The sequence below is a fragment of the Mixophyes fleayi genome, chromosome 7 (assembly GCF_038048845.1).
Source record: "Mixophyes fleayi isolate aMixFle1 chromosome 7, aMixFle1.hap1, whole genome shotgun sequence".
Taxonomy (NCBI): Eukaryota; Metazoa; Chordata; class Amphibia; order Anura; family Limnodynastidae; genus Mixophyes; species Mixophyes fleayi.
In genome coordinates this window covers 67,188,256-67,210,921 of record NC_134408.1, presented here as the reverse complement: position 1 = coordinate 67,210,921, position 22,666 = coordinate 67,188,256, and the positions used below count along the sequence as shown (strand labels likewise).

At 40.1% G+C, this 22,666-nt stretch overlaps 1 protein-coding gene across 1 annotated transcript in view; it reads left to right on the top strand.

The window, feature by feature from the left end:
- DNAH7 (dynein axonemal heavy chain 7) overlaps window positions 1-22,666 on the top strand; it is a 379,127-nt gene that overhangs the window by 262,170 nt on the left and 94,291 nt on the right. The window contains 2 exon segments of the mRNA XM_075181345.1: window positions 10,138-10,301; window positions 21,179-21,333. Of these exon segments, the coding sequence (XP_075037446.1) occupies window positions 10,138-10,301; window positions 21,179-21,333 (319 nt within the window).

Genomic DNA, 22,666 nt, shown 5'->3' with positions numbered 1-22,666 from the left:
GCAGGAAGAGAGTAGTCGGACAGGCCATGTCGGTACACAGGAAGGCAAATGCAGACAGAATCAGGAGGCAATCTCGGAGTCAATCAAACCGGATCGGTACATGGGTCACCAGAACAGAAGCGTAGTCAGCTAGCCGGGTCGGTACACAGGAATGGCAGGTAAACGCGAAGAGAGAGAAGCGTGAGTGTCACGACTTGCACTCTGCAGCTGCTGTCTGCAGTGACTTTATTGGATTTGTTATGTATTCTACTTGTAGTACCACTGCCCACCAAAGGGGCCACTGTGCTACTTTGATTATTTTCCTTGATCACTGGGAGGGGTTTCAGCTGCATGAGGCCTTTACAAACCTGCCTGCTTCAAACAGTCTGGGCCAGATCATCAGGTCACTCCTGTGAGCATTTCCATGTGCTTTGTTCCTGTGAGCATTTCTATGTGCTCAGCTCCAGTCTGCATTTCCATGTGCTCAGCTGCAGTCTGCATTTCCATGTGCTCAGCTCCAGTCTGCATTACCAAGTTGTCAGCTCCAGTCTGCATTACCAAGTTGTCAGCTCCAGTCTGCATTACCAAGTTGTCAGCTACTGTCTGCATTACCAAGTTGTCAGCTACTGTCTGCATTACCAAGTTGTCATCTACTGTCTGCATTACCAAGTTGTCAGCTACTGTCTGCATTACCAAATTGTCAGCTCCAGTCTGCATTACCAAGTTCTGTGAGTTCAGGTCTCTCATCAGGACTGGACTTCCTTTGTGAGACTTACCCATGGTTGCAGTGCACCGCTATTTCAAGATCTGCTATTGTTGCTCTCTCTACACCTGCTGTGCTGAATACCATCTACGGATCTGTTAAGTCTTCTATATCGTTGTTCCCATTGAACTGTTGCTCGGTCTTTTCATTTCTGTATATCTGTGCCACAATCCGTGGTGGACTGTTATTGGTGTTCTTAATAAAGCCACTTTAACCACTTACGCTCTCTCCGTGGTCATACCTGGGAAATCCTGACAGTGAGGCTATCCGATTCAGGAGCACAGGCAATCAGGATGGTCAGCAAGCCTGGTCGGTACACAGGAGAAACGGAGTCCAGAAATGTCAGCAAGCCGGGTCGGTACACAGGAGGTCAAATACACATGGAGTAGGCACAAGGAGGAAGAGGAATCAGGAGCCAGGAACAGGTAAGTTGCTCTGACACTCCTAAACTGTCAGAGCGCTGTTTATATAGGAAGTCCCAATTTGAATTCCCCGCCCTTGATTCTAGCGGTCATGTGACCGCTGAACCCGGAAGAGCGGCTTTCGGGTCTGACTGAGCGGCGGGGGAGCGAGAACGGGTAAGTATCATAACAGCTGCCAATCTTCCCCACTCATCTGCTCCCTCTCTTCTCTGCTGCCAATCTCCCCTGCTCATCTGCTCCCCCTCTTCTCTGTTCCCCATCTCCCCCACTCATCTGTTCCCTCTCTCCCCTGCTGCCAATCTCCCCTGCTCATCTGCTCTCCCTTTTCTCTGTTCCCCATCTCTCCCACTCATCTGTTCCTCCTCTTCTCTGCTGCCAATCTCTCCTACTCATCTGCTCCCCCTCTCATCTGCCGCCAATCTCCCTGCTCATCTGCTCCACCTCTTCTTTGCTCCCCCGCTCATCTGCTGCCAATCTCAACCGCTCACCTGCTCCCACACTCATCTGCTCCCCCTCTCCTCTGCTGTCAATCTCCCCTGCTCATCTGCACCCCTCTCTTGCACTTACCTTGGGTCTCTTCTCAGCTTGCCTCCTTGCTGGTTCCTCTTCACTTACAGCGGCATTTATCATCAGTGACACAGGAGACGGGAGCTTGTCTAAGTTGCAGTCTCTGTCCAAGGGGCAGGAAGGTGCTGCTCGCATAAATTCCAGTGGGGGATGTGACTGAGGCAAATAGCGGGTTGCCGTGGCTACCCTTCGGCCTTGCGCCCAGGGCGGTCACACTGCACTCGTTACAGCTCTGGATCCTTAGATTCAAAGAAGCTGATGCAGATTTGGACACAAAACAGGAGTAAATTACTTTTCAGAAAAGATCATGGAAAACAAATGTATTTCCGCCTGTATGCATATTTAGAGTCGAAAATCCCATTTAAGTGATGACTTAGAAGTATAATATCATACAACCGTTGTAATCGCTTGTAGCAATAGATTAAAAACCACTTGTTAGTAATAAATAAGAACTGGTGACAGAGAGTGGTCTTTCACCAAGCAAAGGTCTTTACTGCATAACCATTGAGCTAGCCACACATGCAAGACCCACACCAGCAAGCAAAGGGTTAACTCTTTACTCCTCCAGACTGTTAAGTACAGGGCATACAGATATAAAAAGATAATGAATAAACAATTAATAGATTACATAACAAGCAGAACAGGTTAAAATAAAAGGGATTAGATTCAGAGTACAACTTACATCGGAGTGGTACATTCTGGCCAAGGGAAATTGGCTTGGAAGATGGACAGCTTATCAATGTGAATTTATTTCCTAAAGTCTGACAATTTGTTGTAACTGGTCTCAGTTTTTTAAAGACACTTCCACACCTGTCCCTGCCCCCACAGGTTGTGTCGGTGATACTTTTTTCAATCACCATTTGCATGTTGCCTGATTTACTACCCAATTCTACTATGTGACCTAACCTTTCTGTGGAGAGTCACACAGAAACAATTTCATTATTAATAGATCCTTTATGAATCTGTCCATCTTTTAATACCAAACATGATGAAATTTACCTTTTCCAAAGATATGTGGTTTTAGCTGTTCCCGATTACCACCCATACCTGTCATTCACAATCCTGGTGTGATTTCTGCTCCTCAGTATAGAGTGATACCTGATTTCCCCAAATATGAAATATGAAGTCATTTTCCTTGGAAGTTCATATTTCTATATACCTGTATAGGCCTGCAAAATGCTGCCTTGGGCTACAAGGATGTCCAGCTGTGACTGGCTCCACAAAGTCTATTCAGGAGTACAAAAACTAACTTGTGTCAGGAAATATCTCACAGCAAGAGCCCTTTGAAGCTGCCATAGGTGACACTCCTATTTTCTCACACTGGAATGCGTAAAGCCCTCCAATACATTTACATCAGACTTTCTGTCTTCAAATTTTACACTTTAGAAGCTACACTTATCAATGGATTCATTTTCATATTTACACTGCAGTTAATATTTTATCCCTTATAAATAACTGTAAGTTCTCTATGTTCAAGACACCCCCCTTTTTTAAGAGATGGCATGAGGATTGACTGACAGGTCATTGCCCAAGCCATCTCCCACAGATTCCCCCTGGCGAGATAACCCGTGCTCACTTCCCTTCTTGTGTTGAATAGTGAAATCATACTGCTGTAAGGCGAGGCTCCACCTCAGTAATTTTCCGTTATCACCTGCCACCCTGTGAAATCAGCTAAGAGGGTTGTGATCGGTCACTACTGTAAATTTCTGCCCATACAGGTAGGGTTGTAACTTCTTTAGGGCCCAGACAATGGCTACGCATTTCTTTTTTACAGTGGCATAGGCCACCCCTCTTAGCAGAAGCTTATGACTGGACATAACTGGATACTCCTCCCCGTGGGAATTAACCTGGTTGAGTACTGCACCTAGGCCATTGTTGCTACCATCCGTCTGCACCACAATCCTACGGGTGAAATCCGGTGCCTTTGAGACCGGAGAGCTGGCAAGGGCAGCTTTCAGAGCTGATAGAGAGCCCTCACAGTCGGCTGTTAAGTTAACTATTTGAGGCAGCCTTTTCTTGGTCAAATCTGTCACAGCCTTGGCTATCGTGCTATAGTTAGAAATAAATTTTGTATAATACCCAGATGTGCCCAAAAAAGACATAACCTGCTTCTTTATTTTAGGGGTTGGCCAGGCTGTGAGGGCATCTGCCTTCCCTGGCTCTGGCCGCAGAATTCTCCCTCCCATCCGGTGTCCTAGGTATTGTAGTTCTGCCATGCCTATCTGACACTTTCCAGGTTTGACTGTCAAGCCTGCAGATGGGATCTTCCGGAGCACCTGTGTCAGGTGCGACAGGTGTTCCTCCCAAGTATGGCTGAACACAGCTATATCATCCAGATAAGCTACTGCAAACCCCTCAAATCCCTCTAGCAGCTGGTTAACCAAGCACTGGAAAGTGACAGGGGCATTACCCTAGACTTGTACAATCCAAACTGGGACCTCTCCTGAGCTTCCTTAGACATGGGAATCTGCAAGTATCCCCTACTTAAATCCATAATTGTTAATTACTTGGCGCTAGCTAACTGATCCAGTAGCTCATCCATGCGGGGCATTGGATATGCATCAAAAACCGTGATAGTGTTTCGTCTCCTGTAGTCCACACAGAAGCTAGTGGTTCGGTCCTTCTTGGGGATGAGGGCTACAGGGGAGGCCCATGCACTCTGAGACTTCTGGATTACCCCGAGTGCTAACATCTCATCTATCTCTCGCTTAATATGAGCTCTCACTTCTAGCGAAACTCGGTAGGCAGGCTGCCTAACCGGAAAATAATCCGGAGTGTCCACGTGGTGGACTGCTAGCTGAGTTCTCACAGGCTTTTCAGTAAAAGTGGCTAGGAAGGGGTTAAATACTTCACGCAGCTGGGTCTTCTGGACCTCAACCTCAGTTAGCTGCGAGTTAAACTCTGCATCCTCAGAGGATCCTGTCTCTTGCGCTGCAGCTACTAAATCAACTAGGTTGTCTCTTTCCCCCTCCTCTTGCAAACTGCATACTGGCAGGGTGCAGGCATCCCTTTCACAACGGGCTTTCATCATGTTAACATGAAAAACTATGTTTCTTCCTGGCATGTTCTATGGCGAGTACATAGTTTACATCATTTAGGCATTGATGGATGAGATATGGGCCTTCCCAAGCAGCCTGGAGTTTATTCTGTTTTTGAGGAACTAGTACCCACACCTTTTGACACAGTATAGATTTGTCAGTATAGAGTCGTACTGGAATCGAAATGTTGATATATAACTTTTTGATATATTCATCCACTTTAGCGCTTGAAAAAATAAAACAGGCGAAATGTAAGTAGGGCATAGTGAGGAGACCTGTTAATCCAATTATATTACGGAGTATTAAGCATTAAGGGTGTGCTGCTATATCAAAATGCATTGCTTGCAAGGGGGTCTTGGAGCTAACATTAATGGATCTGCTAGCTCTTTGAACACTGAGGCAGATGTATTACTTGTTTGGTTTGATGGGAGGTAGCCGCAGGTCCCCCCCTTACTTCTCAGTCCCAGCTCATTTTAACTGAATCTAGCTGATATAAGAAGTAGTGTCCCCCAGACATAAACAATGATAAAAGGGTACTCACAGCCAGGGTAGCCTTGTTTTTTTAGGTGTATTGACAGGTTTGTCACATTTGTGCCCCTTTGGAATGTTGTACTGCAAAAGGTGAGTGTATCTTGCAGGAATCAGCTGGGGGACACCACCTTTGCTGGTCAGCGTTGTCTGGGTATGTGCTGTATGGGAGATGCAGCTGTAGGAGGGGGGCGCTCCTATTGATAATTACAGATGTTTGCGCTCAAATTTAGAAGAGACAGGCTTCTGGAGCATTGAATTTCCCCATGGGTCCCTAGTCGGGGCAGAGGCCTGCTGATGATTTCCATGGTATTCGCTGCAGAGTCTGGGACGGTGCAGCTCCAGATATTTGGATGCTCCCACCACTGGGTTCAGGCTGATCAGTTGGACCGCAGTCTCAGTAGTGCAAAGGGATGTGTTTTGCTGTGACTTGGTATCTGCAGCTGCGGGAATAGGATTTTTCTCATAGATATCGCAGGAGAGTAGACGCCTTGCTGCCTACTATGCCAAGCCATGCTCCCTCTTCCCTGGATAGACCGCTTTTTTTGTGAGAATGTTAAAGGGTTGTGATAAAGGGGTAGTCTTTGAAAAATTGTTGATAGTACTTCTCAAATGCTAAATAATGGCACATTGCTTTCAGACCAATGAGTTGTAGCCAGTTTAACTGTGGATTCTTTTTCAGTATGAATTTGAAGACCATATTCAGACTGTGACTGTTTTTAAACACATTTTTCGAGTTTGGTGTTTAATCTGTTTTTTGCATAACAGATTTAATATGGGAACATTGTGAGACCACATCTGATGATTACATTTAAATGAAGGCTAAGTAAACAGTTACAAACTGTTAAAGAGAGTCCCTCAAAATATCATTAACAAAATGTTGAAAGACCATTAGGAAACTATACTGCTTAAAAGGCATGACAGGATATTCATATTGACCTTCACATTGTTACGGCAAGCAGTGCAGCATAAACTTATAGAACAGGTGACGAGGACTTTTAGCAGCCGCCTTTTCTGTAGAGTCTGGTTATGCTCACAGGTACTCAGATGCCCCAAGTCTTAAACTCGAAGTAGTATAAGTTTATACTTACACAGCTACGGAACGAAGGCAGGCCAGCGATCTTGCAGACTGGACGTTGAACCAGAGGAGATGTCAGATACCAGCAGGGTCATGGTCACAGGCAAAGGTTCAGTGTCCAAGGACAGGCGATAGGTCAAGGACACAAACAAAGGTTCAGTATCCAGGGACAGGCGATAGGTCAAGGTCACAGGCAAAGGTTCAAGATCCAGGGACAGGCAATAGGTCATACACAGGAAGGCGGCGGCAATAGGTCATACACAGGAAGGCGGCTCGTAACACATATGTGTTGAATTGTGATATTCCACCTATTGTGTAATCTTCTTTTTTTATTACTTCTTCACTCTCTCTGTCTTTCTCTCTTTCTCTCTCCCTTGGTGGTCTAATTTATTCTCCATGCTAGGTCTGTTTCTTTTCACCCTCCATGTAGGAGTAGCAGATCTTATCAGGAATCATTGTGCTTCTCTTGCCCAGTAAATAGAGCTTGTCTGGTGTGGGAGGAGTGTGGTGAAGTACCTGTTCTGTTCAGCCACTTGCACAAGCTCTTTCAAGCTTCATGGATCGAAGCTTGACATTCACATCAGAATTAAACTTCTGGCTTTTTTTATTTTATATGAAAATGCCAAGAAAGACTTTTCTTTTTAGGTTAAAAGATAAAATTGGGATATCCCCAGTCATAAGCCATGTTGGTGCATTCATAGATGAACTTCCCAGGATGCAGTCCAAATTATATTACCCATTAGTTCAATAAATCCCTGTAGCTCTGAGGATCCACATTGTAAGTAGGTGATGAGGAAAGAGGTACAGTAAAGTTTGGCTTACAGGATCAAGCACATACTTTGATGCTAGATGCCTGAAGCTGACCCAAGCAGGTAGACAGACCTTGAAGAAACTAGATAATGTGATCTTATTTGGCCCCCTGTAGCAGTCCAGTCCGTAATTCCCAGCCAGTCCTGTGTCCAACTGACAATTTTACACCATTCCTGGTTACCATCCTATGCCCCCCCTGTGGGAAGGTGTAAGGCACCCTGGCCAAGTATTACTGGTTGGAGTAGTCATAAAAAGGATGACTTGAGGACCACCTGCCTCTCTTATGAAGTGAGGACCACCTGTCTCCCTTCCACTGGCACCTTGCTGTGACACATTCCTTCATGTTGGGTAGATGGCATTCCTGGGCAAGGAAGACCAAACATGGTAAACACAGGAAATCATATCATGATCATCTTATAAACTGAGAAGAGATTAGTGGCCATCTCCCATATTTAAACTGTTGTGTAAAACACAGCTCTCATCTCCTGGTTCACTAGGTATCCCCTCCTCCATTATCTCATGTTCCAAAGTTAACATATGCTACACAGTCACAGCTGGCTTATCTGCAGGGTTAATCAAATGGGGACTGGAACAGGATAGGGTCTTTGCAAACATATACTGTCTCAGAGGGTGAAGTTGATAGAAACAGGAAATACAATAATTTAATGGTTCTCTGCAAACATAATGTTTAAAAACATACCCTAAAAGATTCAGCTGTGGTTATAATATAGGGAACATCTAGGGATCATACTATCAACATCAATATGAAACAGATACATGCATAATTTTTAGATTACAGGCATTGTAACCCAACTAGTCCATTATCAGAATTTCCCACATGGATATGTAGATCATGTCCCTGCATCTGGCAAACAGGGGTACAGGCGAATCTTCATTTTCATTAACATTGCTCGATGCCTATGTCTTGCCACAATTGTGTTAAATAGTCACTGCAAATTCATTCTTTGAAGTGACATAGAAATCATATTCTCTTTAGTGATGTTTATAACTGCACCTAAATAGGATAGAATTAGCTTTAAAACACAGGAGTTCTGTAAGTGAAGACATTGGCAATTAAGCAACCATGGAGAACAAAAACAATAATCAGGGGGTTGTTAATTAAACTTTTGATTAATTCATTCCAGTTGGTACCATAATTACATTATGTCAATGTCTGTGGTGATTATAGCATTATCTTATTTGGATTATGAATATATAAATTACAATTCTCTTTATTTCTCCTGTAGCATTTGCCTCCTGCAGTAGTGCCATTGTCATTTTATCATTATCTGTTACTTAAATCAGTCATTTAGAATTAGGAGAGTACTCTGTCCACATGCCTGTTAGTATATCACCACACCATTGTGTCTTATGATTTACCAAGTTGTATGTGATTACAGAAAAACCAGTCATAGTAGTTTATTTTACAAAATATATTGCTATCAAAGTAATGTTGAAATATATAAATAACTGAATGTTCTGTAGAAGATACTGTAAACAGTATGACCATCTACTGTATTTCAGAAAACTTTAAAAAGTATCTTGGCTAATATGACTGGACAATGTACTGTAGAATGATTATGGAAGTTTGTATATATGTTTGAATGTTGTGAAGCACCAATAGCCATAGCATCCTGGAGTCACAAATTGATTTAGTGAGATTCAGGCCCACAAGCACTACTTTCCTCTGTGAACGATGCTGATAGCACAGCCTGTTTCTATTACAGATGTCTTGTGTTTATTCTAATAAAAAAACTAAATCTACAAATATATTCCTGACAACGTAGGTGCTAGCTAAAATTTAAATAGTCTTAATGTGAATTTGAAACACATGGATTTAAGTAGTGAAGTCCTTAATCATGATTCCAGTCATTTCATTTTCATCCTAACTCTTGCCACATTTCCGAACTCCTAGTTAAGCTGGGCAATATTTCTGCACCAGTTTAGCTGCTCACTAGCAGCTTTTCCAAACACTGATTGTTTTAGAAGTGAGCTCACCAGATACCTGTGTATTGAAGAAAGGCATTCTCTTCAATTTATGGATTAAGTAGACGCAAGAATAATTGTGTAGCCATATGTTGAAAACTAGTATCTTCAGGTTGTATGTTCTTCTCTCTAACCACTGTGCTAGTGAAATCCACCATCCAGGCAATTCCTGTCCCAGAGCTAAATGCCATCTTTATTTTTAAACAACTAGAATGTCATTATTATTTTTTCCCTGTTTTAATTTCAAAATAAGTATCAATTATGTAGGTCTCAATATGTTCCTTTTAAGGGCTAAGCACAAAAAATAGAATATTTATCTTTTACTACCACTCTCTCTTTTCTACTCTTACAGCTGTGTTAGCTGCCAGAGAGAGAGAGTAGTGTACTAGTTGTCAAAGTATAAAAAATGCATAATTTGTTTCCCTTCTTCTAATGAAATCACCCTGTGCCCAAATTTATAATTGTATCCCCATTAGGTAGTAGTGGGGGAAATTTTTTAGTTCAAATAGTTGGGGATGCATAAAACTTACTGTGGTGAGAGTTAAGGAAATTCGTATTTTTTGTGACTTATTATGTCCATTTTCTAATCTCTAAAGCCCATAAAATAAAAATATATTTAACCCAATATGCTACATAATGAAATCATCTATTATTAGCAATATAATCTTGCTTTTTAGCTACACTAAGAAAAAGTAATTCCTGGCAAGACCAATGTAGCACAAAAATGCAAAAAATGACTCCAGTCATTAAGATGAAACTCCATCCAGTCAGGAAGGGATTAACCTGAGAGAGAACTAGCCAAATAATGCTACAAACATTTAAAATGGCTATCTAATATAAGCTATACAAGGCCATCCTTGCAACATTATGAACAATTGTCTTTATATTGTTTTTTTTCCGCTTTCACTTCTGTAATTATAACTTACAGTTTATTACAAAAACTAATGAGAACATTTTATCTTCTAGATGCAAACAAAGGAATGGAGTGCAATTTGCAAACAACAGAATATACCCTGTTCAGAAGATTTTTCTCTCACCAGCACTTTAGGGGAGCCTGTGAAAATCAGAGCATGGAACATTGCTGGTTTACCTTCAGACAGCTTTTCCATTGACAATGGCATTATCATTTCGTAAGTTATGATTTTTATGACAATGTATAGCAAGTGAATGTTACATAAATGATTACACAAAAACATAGAGCTGAAGGATACATCTTGTCTACTGATTTAATTGGCAAGTGTTTTGTGTTCCTTTTTCAAATATGTGTGTGGGTTTTTTTATATATAAATCTGCATAATGGATTTGAAAATGCTTCATTAAGTAAAAAGGCTAGAAAAAATATTGTTAAGATTTGGTGAAATCAGACCTTTGAAATAGCTTGCTATTAGCACAGATTAAGAAGACAAATCAAGCTTTGCAGAAAAATCTTATTGAGGATACATAATTACAATCACAGTTCCTTTATTCATCATGGTGGAAATCTGTCTGATTACAATGTTCTATAAAGAATGGTAATAGCCATGTTGCACTGTCTTTAAAGAGCTTCGTGTGTTGTAGCTATTTACTCACTTTCATTTCTGAATGGAATTAATTTTTAAAAAACATTAACAAATACTTTTCTACTGCATTGTAATTACGCTCCGCAACCAACACTAACTGAACTTTCAACTCTCGTCATCCAAGCATAAACAAATAGTTTAGATGTATATGTGGTTTTAATATACACTGATCAGCCACAACATTAAAACATTAACAGCAGATCCTTTAAGTCCTGTAAGTTGCACGATGGGGCCTCCATTTCTCAGACTTGTTTTTCCAGCACATGCCACAGATGTTCAATCGGATTGAGATCTGGGGAATTTGGAGGCAAAGTCAACACCTTTCGGTGGTGGACAGCATCCAGCATGGACACTCTAACCAGTCAGCGGCTGCGCAGCAAGCTGCGATGCATTGTGTGTTCTGACACTTTTCTATCCTACAAAAAGAATAAAAGAAGAAGAAGAAATGAAAGTGTATAACTGAGCACTCTGTGATTCTCTTGCACCTAATTAAAATGTTATTCTTTATTGATATGTATTTAAAACCATTGTAACTGTTACGAGCCGTGGGGGTACCCAAAACCATCATTACCTGCTTCTGGTCCGTGCCCCGGACATCTCCATGACGACCGGGGCGTCATTTCCTTTTCATCCCAGCTGTCGTCAGGACTGCGGCCAGGATGCTTTCTGTCTGAAGCATGAGAGGCAGCCGGGCACGTACACAACAGACACTGTTGATTAAACAGCCCTGAGGCTGATTTTCTCCTGCTGTGTCACCTGCATTGTGATTGGCTCTCCTAGGTATATAAGGCAGGGAGGGCTTAGTCTCCCTGCCAGTTATATCGTTGACATAGTTAGTTGCTAACCTGTCTGTTTCTGTGAGCTATATACTTTCTGTAGCTTTCTAGTTGGACCCCCTTTTGTGACCCTTGGCCTGTTAATTGGACTCCACTTGTTTTCTGATAGCCTTAACCTTTTGATCCGATTCCTGGATTTCCCTGCTCGCTGCCACTGCTGACCTATTGCCTGACCCTGACCATTCTACCTGCTACAGATCTATCACCTCGGCCTGTTTCTGTCCTTCTGCTACCATCCAGCCGACTGCCTCCTACCTCCCTCGCTGCGGTATGGCTCATAAGCTTACACTATGCTAGTGTTAAGACCTGGGGGCATCTGAGTACCTGTGAGCATGTTAAGCTCTATGGGAAAGGCGGCTGCTATAGGCGAATACCTCTATTCCTAGTTTTGCAAGCTTATGACAATAGCCACCAGCTGTAACAGTAACAAGATAATCAATGTTATTCACTTCATTTGTCAGTGGTTTTAATGTTAAGGCTGGTTGGTGTATATACGCCTCAGCATCATTTTGGAGAACTTTCATATTAAGTGTAGAAGGCATCCCTATTTTGGTACTAGCACTTGATGTTGAAAATTCATTCTTATGCCTTAGTCTTTTACGTTTAAGGAGTTCAAGTTTATGAACTTCAGCAGAAAATTTCTTCGGCGCAGGATCTCAACTTTATTTTGCTGTAATACAGCTACAGCTGGTTAGCAAGCACACAGCACTTACCCGTAGTACATTAGCAGCGGCCCATCTCTTAAGGTAGTTTTAGGTGCCATTAATATGATGACAGTTCTTCTTTAGAAGGGAATTATGTGGCTGGCTGTATACAGTATAACCTATGGCTCTGCAGCTACTTTGGAACTACGGGAGCAGATGTGGAAGGAGGGCAGGATCAACGGTAAGAAGAGGAAGGGGGAAATTGAGGCAGCAGGAAGGAGAGGATTTGCGTTCTCAGTGGATGGAAGTGGGAGGATGACAGGAGGACAGTTTTAAAAGATTTCCAAGATCCTTATGTATTCTCTGGGTGGGCTTCAGCCACAGAGTTAGAGGGGTCCACTCTCTGGCAGTCTCCTTGCATCAGCAGTGTTGTAGGTCTTGACTTACTGTGGGCAGTCCATATATGTGTTTCGCCAATCCACAGAGGTTGCCAGTTGTCTTTTAGGGGCAGTCCTCGGTCTTGTGACCTGTCACTTGGAAGTTCTTGCAGGCGAACACATTACAGTTCTTCACATGTGGTCAACCCAGCCACAGTTCTTTCAGCTGGTTGGCGTAGTGCAGGAGTCCTGAAGAGCTACCCAGGGAAAGGCTCTGTGACTGGTGTTGAAGCCAACGGTTGCTTTGTCGTCTTTTTTCAGCCTGTTTCAGGATCACCTTTTTGGAGGATGAGGCATGAGATTTGGATGCTTTTTTAAGAAGAGTCTTCCTTCCATCCTCTTCCTAAAAGCAGTTGCTAGTGTGGAGGCAGGAGCTGCAGCAGCTGTTGCCATACTTACTCCCTGTTCCTTTTCCTTTGTGTTGGAGGGAGGTTCTGTGCCATCAGAGGAGGAGTAGGGTTATTTCTCATTGGGCGGGATTATACATATTTACTTTGTGGTAGGCAGAGCATCCTTCCTCCTCGTCATGCTTCCTTGGCTGTCACAGAACCACTGTTCAAACTGTCCACTCTATCCCCACAGGTGATATGTCCACTCTATCCCCACATCAATCTTAATGCATTTACACCAGCACAGCTTAGAGAGAAAGTTTCTTTAACTATTCCCCACCAGGTCTCTGCCTCTAGTGATAATTCACTGGTCCCAATCGACACCCCACTTGCTTGATTCAAAAGAGGCAAGAGCAAGTTGCCAATGCTACTCTCTTTTGATTGAGCACCCAGGAGTTAAAGGCACAAAGTTATGTAATTCATGCAGCATGGTTAGCAGGGACATATAATTTAAAGAATGCAGCGTGCAATGATGTCTCGCTTGCTGCAGTCCATCCTACATGTACAACATTTTAAATCTGCTCAGGTGTTTTGTATTACTAGAAATGAGTAATTCTTAAGAAAGCTGGGTAAGGTAAACATAATATACCTAACATTACATTAGATTTTAGCTTTTATATGGATTTCTTATTTAATTACAAATGGTGATACTAATTTAATAGTTCAATGTATTGTACATTTTTTTGGTCAAAATTAAGTTTTGTACCTTTTTAACAAGACGTTAGTCACCCTTTGCGAAATTCTCAAGAAACACTTTGCTTTCAGCTAGTTCCCAGGAAAGTATAACCTGGTCTCTTAGTCTGAGCCATTCAGTCACCAAGGAGATGGGTGTAATGTTCCAAAAGCCTCACTGCCTATTACATCATATGTCATGTGATTACAGGTGCCCTGGTAATTACTAAGTTGAAACAGACGTGTATTATATCAATCAGATATTGACCAAATAAGATTTGTCTGTGGCTTATAATAATATGCATGTCATTACTATCCTTCCAAAACATGTTAATGTGTAAGCTTTTAGTGACCAGAAAGAAACAAATGGATGTTTAAGGCTTAAAAAAAATGGCAATGTTTGTTCTTGATTTTTCTGTAATGGTAAAATCAGTAAATTATTTAATTTACTTCTTCTACAACACTTTTTTAGTTTTGTTTTAGATGTGTTCCTTAAACATATGGTTACCTTTGTAAGCAAGAATGACAATTTTATTGAAGTGATAGGAATTGGTTAGCTCTAGTTGTTCACATTGAGCTCTCTGCATGCTTTTATTTTATTGCCAGCCACCTACAGCTGATGCATGCATTTAAATGTTCAACTTATTTGGCTCTTAATTCTATGAGGTTGACGAATTCACATGTTGTTCTAGTAAATGCAGTGTGAAACATGTTTTGTTTGTATTGTTTTGTTGCTGAATGGTTAAAAAAATGTTTGCTACTTTGTTATCTTATTATCCTTTAGTTCTATAGCTCCAACATACACTGTAGAGTCAAATAACTTTATTCATCAGCAGCAGCTAATTAGTTACAAATTAGTCCCTGCCTACTGGAGCTTACCATCTAATTTCCCAATCAGAGGCACATAAACCAGACACATTAGGGACACTTTTACTTAGAAGCCAATTAGCCTATGTCTTTGGACTATGGGAGGGCACTGCTGCACTCAAAAGAGATCCACATAAACACAAGTGAACATACAAACTCCATAAAGATAGATCCCTGGATCATAATTGTGCAAAGTTCTGCAAGGCAATATTAGCCACTTTTCCAATGTCATTATCCTCACTATAGCTTTTAGTGAGGATAATGATACAAGGACCCATAGTCAGGCTTTAAAATGCCCTTAGGCTGGCCATACATAAGGCTTATTCTTTGTTACTGTGGCCAATTTAGACCAAACAAAATCACAACGGAAGATGTTTGAGAATAACTGAAATCCATCTGGATTTCAAGCCATAAATACAGCCATTATAGTTATGTGTATGAGTGTATTGTCACTTGTGTATAGCCAAATTGGCTTACCAAACACATGAATCTTAATGTATATGGCCGCCTTAAATCATTTTGATCAGGTTGCAGTGAATGGAGGGCATGAGGTTAGAAGCTTGCATTCTGTGAGATAGGTTGATGGAAAATATGTTTACGAATGCAGTGTATAAGGCAATATGTAACAATCAATTTAGGCTCAGGGCAGACCTCATAGCCGAATGTAAGAGAACATTATAAGTATCTGGAATTCCCTCTGTGGAGGAGCAATACTGAAAAGCCTGTTTAAAATATGAATATTTTTTGCTGTAGGTTGCTATAGCTACTCTTTCTACAGCAATGTAAGTTTTTGCGGCTTCTTCTTGAACAGACAGACGCTCAGCCAATCCCTGGATCATCTGATATAAGGACTCAACATGAGCTGCTAGGGCTTGTGCCGGAGACGGTGAGGATCCACTTGCATCCATTCCAACCTCGTCTCCGTGAGTGGGCCGGTTATAATGTTAGGAAGCCCTCCAGCCGGCACAACACAACCCGGAATCTACTCTGCCAGTCAGGTGTTCACTGGAGCCCCTGATGGTGGGGACAGACTGGGCCGCAGACTGACAGAGGGTCGTGAAGTGCGTACCAGCTGGGGAGAACCCAGGCAAGAGGAGTCAGGTCCACGCAGAGGTCAAGGGCCGGCAGCAGACAACGGTATCGATGAACAAGCTGAGGTCAGGGGTCACAGGCAAATAGCAGAACGGGTAAACAGGCCAAAGATCAGGGTCACAGGAAACACGAGCAAGGTCCAAATCAAAGCCAAGGGTCATACACGGGGAGTCAAATAGAGATATCAGGATACAGGACAGGAACTAGCAGGTCAGCAGACTGGAACACAGAAGCTGTAACCGGCAATGAGGCAGCAGACCTCATTGCCTTAAATACCAGTGGCCACCAATCAGAGCCTAGCTCTGAATTAGACACAGCCCCCAGCATAATTAATAGGCTGCATTAATTAGCCCACAGGCTAGAACATATGGTGAGCGCTGCGCCCGGCTTCCTCTCGTTGCCCCGGCAACGGCCGGGTCAGGGCCGGAAGTGACGTCCCGGTCGCCATAGCGACGGCCGGGACGCAGGTGAGTGAGTCGCGGCGGCTGGGCACCGCCGCGGCTCGTAACATCGGCAAGACAGAAAACATTTAAACATTTGCAGCAACGAAATTTACATTGGCTGCCTGTCCACATTTGCTGCCTGAGATAGCTGTTTCAAATGCCTCAAGGAAGGCATATCTCTGAGTTCAGAAATAAACAGATTTGAAAAAAACACACTCTGGAAGTAAATTGTGGGATCTATTTAATAAGCAGGGATGATAACGCAGATTTTCTCTTTCTACTTATCGCAGCGATAGTCATTGTGGCACCTGAGCAATGCTCAACTGCCCAGCAACACTGCCCAGCAGCAGTAAGAGGAGTCTTTCTGCTCCCCAGGCAAGTCTGGGTCAATTTGCTCATGTATGAGCATTTTTTCTGTAGGGAGCCTCTGCTCTTGCTATCCTGAGATGGCAATAGTGAAAGGAAGACGGCAGCAGTACTACTGGAAAAACACCAGATTTGCAGGATTTAGAGCTTTCCTATACTTAATAAATAGACCCCTAAGTTCTATATGGGGGTGTGGTGTCAGTCTCAGGACCAGGATGTGTAGGAAATCTTCAATAATGATAATTTTGTATAAAAGGTATTTCCTATTCAATATCTGCCTAGAGTGTTTAGTTTATGAGCTGTCTAAAAATGTATAATTCTGTAGCTCATGGTACCACCTACTTGACTCTTTAATGAAGGGTTTGTGACGGGAATCTAACTTGAAAGACTGAAGGACCAACCAGGTCATTTCTTAAACATACCTTGTTATAATTTGAGTTTAATTCCTGTTTAGGAGGCTACACAAGTATTAGTGACATTTAAGCTATCTGCTTTTATCATTTTGGTTGTACTTGTTGTTATGCTTTAATGTCATGTTATAACCCTTCATATATCAGCACTATACATTTAATGAAAGCTAATAAGTTGTGTCTAGATGTTCAAAAATTAATTCACAAGCTGATGGTTAGCTACAGTAAAAAATAAAAAAATAATTGATTACTACATACGTGCTTTAACCCGTTAGCTGCTGATTCACATTGTGATAGATTGTGTGTTTAAAATGCTTTGTGGTGGGCCAGAGGTCACATTTAAAATTAACCACAGGTGTTGGCTGCAAAATTCTTGTGTATGGGTTCTTTTGTAGTTTATTTCCTCCTGTTTCTGTTGCTGCATTGAATTTTGAGAGAGTGGTGAAAGTGATTAATTTTGGTTATGTTCTGAGTAGCAGAAAATATTGCAGGATAAATGTTCAAGTGAGTACAAGACATATCAAAACATTGTGTGGTTGAGAATCATGCAAGTACACTTTAATTTATAGCATATTATGGTGTTGATAATTAGAACATTTGTGACATAATGGTAGCAATACACTATATAACATGGATTTCTCTTTGTGCTTATTTGGGTACAATATGTTATTTAAATACTCTTAAGCCTATTGGATCAGTAATGAATTAAAAGACCTGACTTATAGTAGCAATACTCATTTATCTTTTAGAGCTGTGAAACAAAACATTTTATGACTGTAGAAGTTCATAGCATTGGCACTATACTGCTCTTCTTGTGCCAGTGTTATTTTTGTCACTAAGTTTAATCTCTAAATCAGGTTTATGATCTTCTGATTTGGTTTTATTAAAGTTCGGCAGCTTGCCATTATACAATCTGTTTCCAAGTGCAGATTTTTCACAAGACTTTACACTGTAAACTCCTTTATGATGTACAATAATTTCAATCTCCATATTAAGTTATTACTTTAGCTGTACTACTTTACTTTCTATCTACCTATGTGAAACAAGTGTATTAATTGTATATTTTTAAAATCTGAATTAATGTTTCATACAGAGCAGCACATAATATGTGTAGGCAGCTTCTATATTTTGTAACATATTTGGAAACAATAGGCTCATTTTTGGCTAGACGACTGTGCTTATTACTTAGTACATACTTATGTACTATTGTGTATCAGTAGTGGCACAATACATCTGTTCATTTTTGGAAAATAATTGCACATTTTGTATACTTGACAAGAGTTGTCAGTATATCAGAGGGAAGTTGCCTACTGGAAACTGGCATGATTTTACCTATAGTGGTCATGGTATGGGCATATCAGGGGAGGGTTTTGGAGCATCATGGTGTTGCTTGGGGAATTTAATGAATGTGGCTTAATGCTTCCTATTTTTCAGTCAGGAATGTATGTTTTTGGTTTGCAACTCCTCTATGTGGCACTGTATATTTGTTATTTTAACTTCCTCTTTATCAATTTGAAAGTTTTCAGCTTACAACCAACAATATATTTATTGTACCCCCACCAAAGTGGGGAATGTATTGTGTCTGCTCTTATTTTAGTTGTGTTGTTTGTAATATAAAATTTATTGATATATTTACACTTTATTGCGGGCTAGATGCATCTTGTACAACTAGGTTGATCAGACAGCGGTCTATTGGAATTAATAACACTGCCTTCAAGGTCATCTTTAATCAATCTTTTGTCTGGTAAAAAAAAAAGCTCTGCCTGAAATGCCTTCTACATCTTGCTGCTCGCTTTCATATTTTGCACACATATCAAAATCTTGTTTTAATATGTTTTTTTATGCAAAGCAAAAAACAATTCTCCTTCACAAAAAATTGTGATATTGCAATAGAATAAAATAATCCTTCTGTGTGCTTGAGTTTTTCTTTAAATAATTACCCCATTGACACTGGTTCCTGATAGATTCCCAGGTTTTCATAATATTGACTAAGTGATTTGTACCAACACACTTGTCCCGTAAATGTTGGCGCTGGTCTCGGGGGACAAGAAGTTGCAATAAAAAAAGTCAATAGCAATAGCCGTTTGTAAGTTGCATCTGGAACTTGTATTATCAAGGAGTACACGTTGAAATACCTATCACATGTATGAAGGTTAGAACATCATCATTGAAAGACTAGTGAAAGAATGGTCCATTAATAACCACTATGAAACAATTGCAGAAGTATTTTGTCACAATGAACTTGTATGTGAAAACATGTTGGGCCTAATTTAGTGTTGTGATTAAACATTCTATGTAAATACATACACTGGAGGAAGATATGTTTAAAGCATATCATAAATGATGATGATGACTGGCGTTTTAATGTTTTCTTAATTAGTAAATAATTAATAATAAAAAACTGCCCTCCTTCTAAAAAGTGCTACCAGCATTAGCGCTCATAGTCTAGGCTAGAAGCAGCTATTGTGGGTGGACAAACAGGGTGGGGTCCTCCTTAAAAACCTGCTACCAGCACTATGCTATGACCGGCTGGGCTGGTTACACTATTACAACAGCACCAGAAGCATGGTGTTCTAGCGTCATAATGTTAAACAGCCCATTCAGCACAAAGCTAAATTCCTTAGGGAAATTGAGCTCACAAGTGTGGCACGCTATTTTATGTCTTTATATTTATGTATTTTTAAGTATTTGCAAGGTCCATTCTGATAATCATCATCATCACGTATCGTGCACCAGGTGTCGAGCACCCGCAACAGATATGCCTATGACAGCATAGGGGGGTGAACGGGGCACTAGCCCCCTCCCCCATCCACCTCTAGCAGCAATCTTAATACCTTTAAATTGCTGCTGAGATGTCCGATCATCTGGAAGAAGGAGGCAAGGCCAGCGGGGCCAACCAAGCAGAGTGGAGGGGCATGGCTGTGCCCAATCACCATCCCCGACCCCTAGAAAAAAAAAACCTAAGGCCATCCCTGTATGACAGGTGAATCTTTAACAGTCTCTATCTCTATGTAGGTAGCAAGTGCATGAACGTGGTTTTACTGTACTTGCCCTACATTGAAACTTCTATTCACCATGTTAAGATGACATAAGGAGTTTTACTTTCCTGGGGTGCACCACTTGCTCCCAATACTCTGATGACCCCAAATCCTTCAACAGTCTATTGCTTATATATTATACTTGACCAGTAGAATAGAACAGAGACATTCAGGTTTGCTGAATGCTTCAGATGACCCAGCAGTTCAGGTGAAGAGTAAACCCCAGATAATTAAAAGATGACTTGTAGAGACAAGTTCAATAATTGTCAAACTCTTTTTTTATTAAAACAGTTTTCAAAATGTTTTTGTTATTTTTAGTCAGTTTGTTATGTACAAGAATATTTGAGATTTTAGGGCAATCTATGAGGGGAAATTTTATGCAGTTCATTATTAATGACAATTATATTAAATTATATTAAAGTATAATGAAATTGAAAGTAAGAGCTTAACAGGAGGTAATTTTGTTTATTTGGTGAAGGGGCAAGCCAGTGAGGAGTTTCTTTTAAGTTTACACAATCCCTTGCCTATAAAATTATCTTTGGTTAATAAGGATATACAGTTTACGGGGACATGGTCTTGGTCATGTATCAGACTGAACAATGCATAATCTTTAGTGAAGCAATGCATTAACTGAACTAAACTCTATGGGGCCATTCAGTTAGCTGCAAGGTGCCATAGTAGCATCACCTGTTGAGTTTCAGTAACAAAAATTGCAGCCATTTTAAAATGCATTTGAACATCTCATAAAATGTCACATTCTGATAAATAAAACCATTATATTTATTGTTTCAGTTAATACTACTTTTAGTTTACTTATTTTCTGTTATTGTAGTGTGATATTATCTGAAATGTTAAATGAAAAGAAATTCTATAACTGACATATTGGAATTTTGAAGAATTACAATTCCTTCCATTGTAAAATGTATATGTAACTCAACATAAAAAAACTGGAATTAAAGTTTATAAAGTCCCGCTATTGCTGGCAAACATCTGCCAAACAACTGACAATTATATTTTAATTTTCACTTTGTTAAAGTTCATTGTTGAAGATGTCACCTCATAACGTGCATCTTGTCTTTTCATACAAAAGCAATAGTTTGTTTATTAGCTTTATCTTTATTTGAATTATTCATGCTTTTTGTTAGACTGAGGTTGAGAGAGGTAACATTCAATAAACATTGTTGAAGACTGCATACTTAGTATGCATTATGTATAAATAAACAATGTTAAGTATTTACATGAATGCAATTACAGGAACGCAAGACGCTGGCCTTTGATGATTGATCCACAAGGTCAGGCAAATAAATGGGTGAAGAATATGGAAAAGGCCAACAGCTTACATATCATTAAGCTAAGTGACCCTGACTTTGTGAGAACGCTGGAAAATTGCATCCAGTTCGGTACCCCAGGTAGGCTTAAAGTACTAAATTTACTGTGTATATTATTATACTCAGAAGATAAAGAGTTAAATGTTGTTTTTCTAAAATGAGTGGTAAATTTCTTGCCTTTCATTTTGTACTGATCATTAATCACATTAAAACTGTAATTGCTGTATTAACAGCAGGTGGTAAAATCTGCATGTTCAAAGATTCATTTGTGGAAAATTCTCTTAATTAGCTCCTTTAATTGTTTTGTGAAGCACTGCATATTTATATATTCATTAAAAAATATTCTTGATGCAGTTGTTGGTTTAGAAAATGCATAGGTTTACACAATGGTAGATGAAGAAGTCATGATCTGTAGAATTTTGACATAACTGATAATATACAATATATTTTCACTTGCTCGATTTTACATAATAATTCCATAATGTTGTGGTTACATAAGGAAACGGCATTATGACATTTAAATCTCTAGCTTTAATTTATTTTTAAATATATCAAGATTTTCCAAAAACCATATATGTGTAAGTATATATTTGTATGTATGTATGTATGTATGTATATATTAATATATATATATATATATATATATATATATATATATATATATATCACTAATTAACAGGAACATGCTGTCCTGAATTATTTAACACTTCTGTTGGTATTACTAAACGTGCCGAAACTGCATATATTGCAAAGAAGCCACATAAAGGCAATGGGCATGTTAGCCATGCCGAAGACAGAACCCCAGCAAGACCAGTCTTGACCACCATTACTTACAAGGAAAATATAAGATAGTATGTGGCATATTTACTAAACTGTGGGGTTGAAAACGTGGACATGTTGCCTATAGCAACCAGTCAGATTCTAGGTATCATTAGGTAGAATATATAAATGATAACTAGAATCTGATTGGTTGCTATTGGCAAAATCTCCATTTTCAAACTTGCAGTTTAGTAAATATTCCCCTATGTCTAAAACAGTACTTTACCAAACCTATAAGGCTATATTTGTACTTCAATAATATGATTTGAATAGACTATGTAAAAAATGTAATGGCAAAAGTCTATAACTTATCTGTGTATGCAGAAATCCTGTAATTCAATCCCTGTTTTTAATCATAATCAGATTTCTGGATAATATATATTAAGACTATAATTTTTTCATTATAATAGTTTAGCTGTGTGTTGCTGTAGAACCAGTAGATAGGTTATAGAAAGTCCTAATGCAGAAATGAATTGGTGTGCAAAACATTTGTTTTTCAGTTATGCTGGTAAATTAAGAAATGTATTAAATTATAAACTACTACTATGTATTTTATTTAGCTTGTGCATTTTGAGTCTAATTTGCCAAGCTTGTA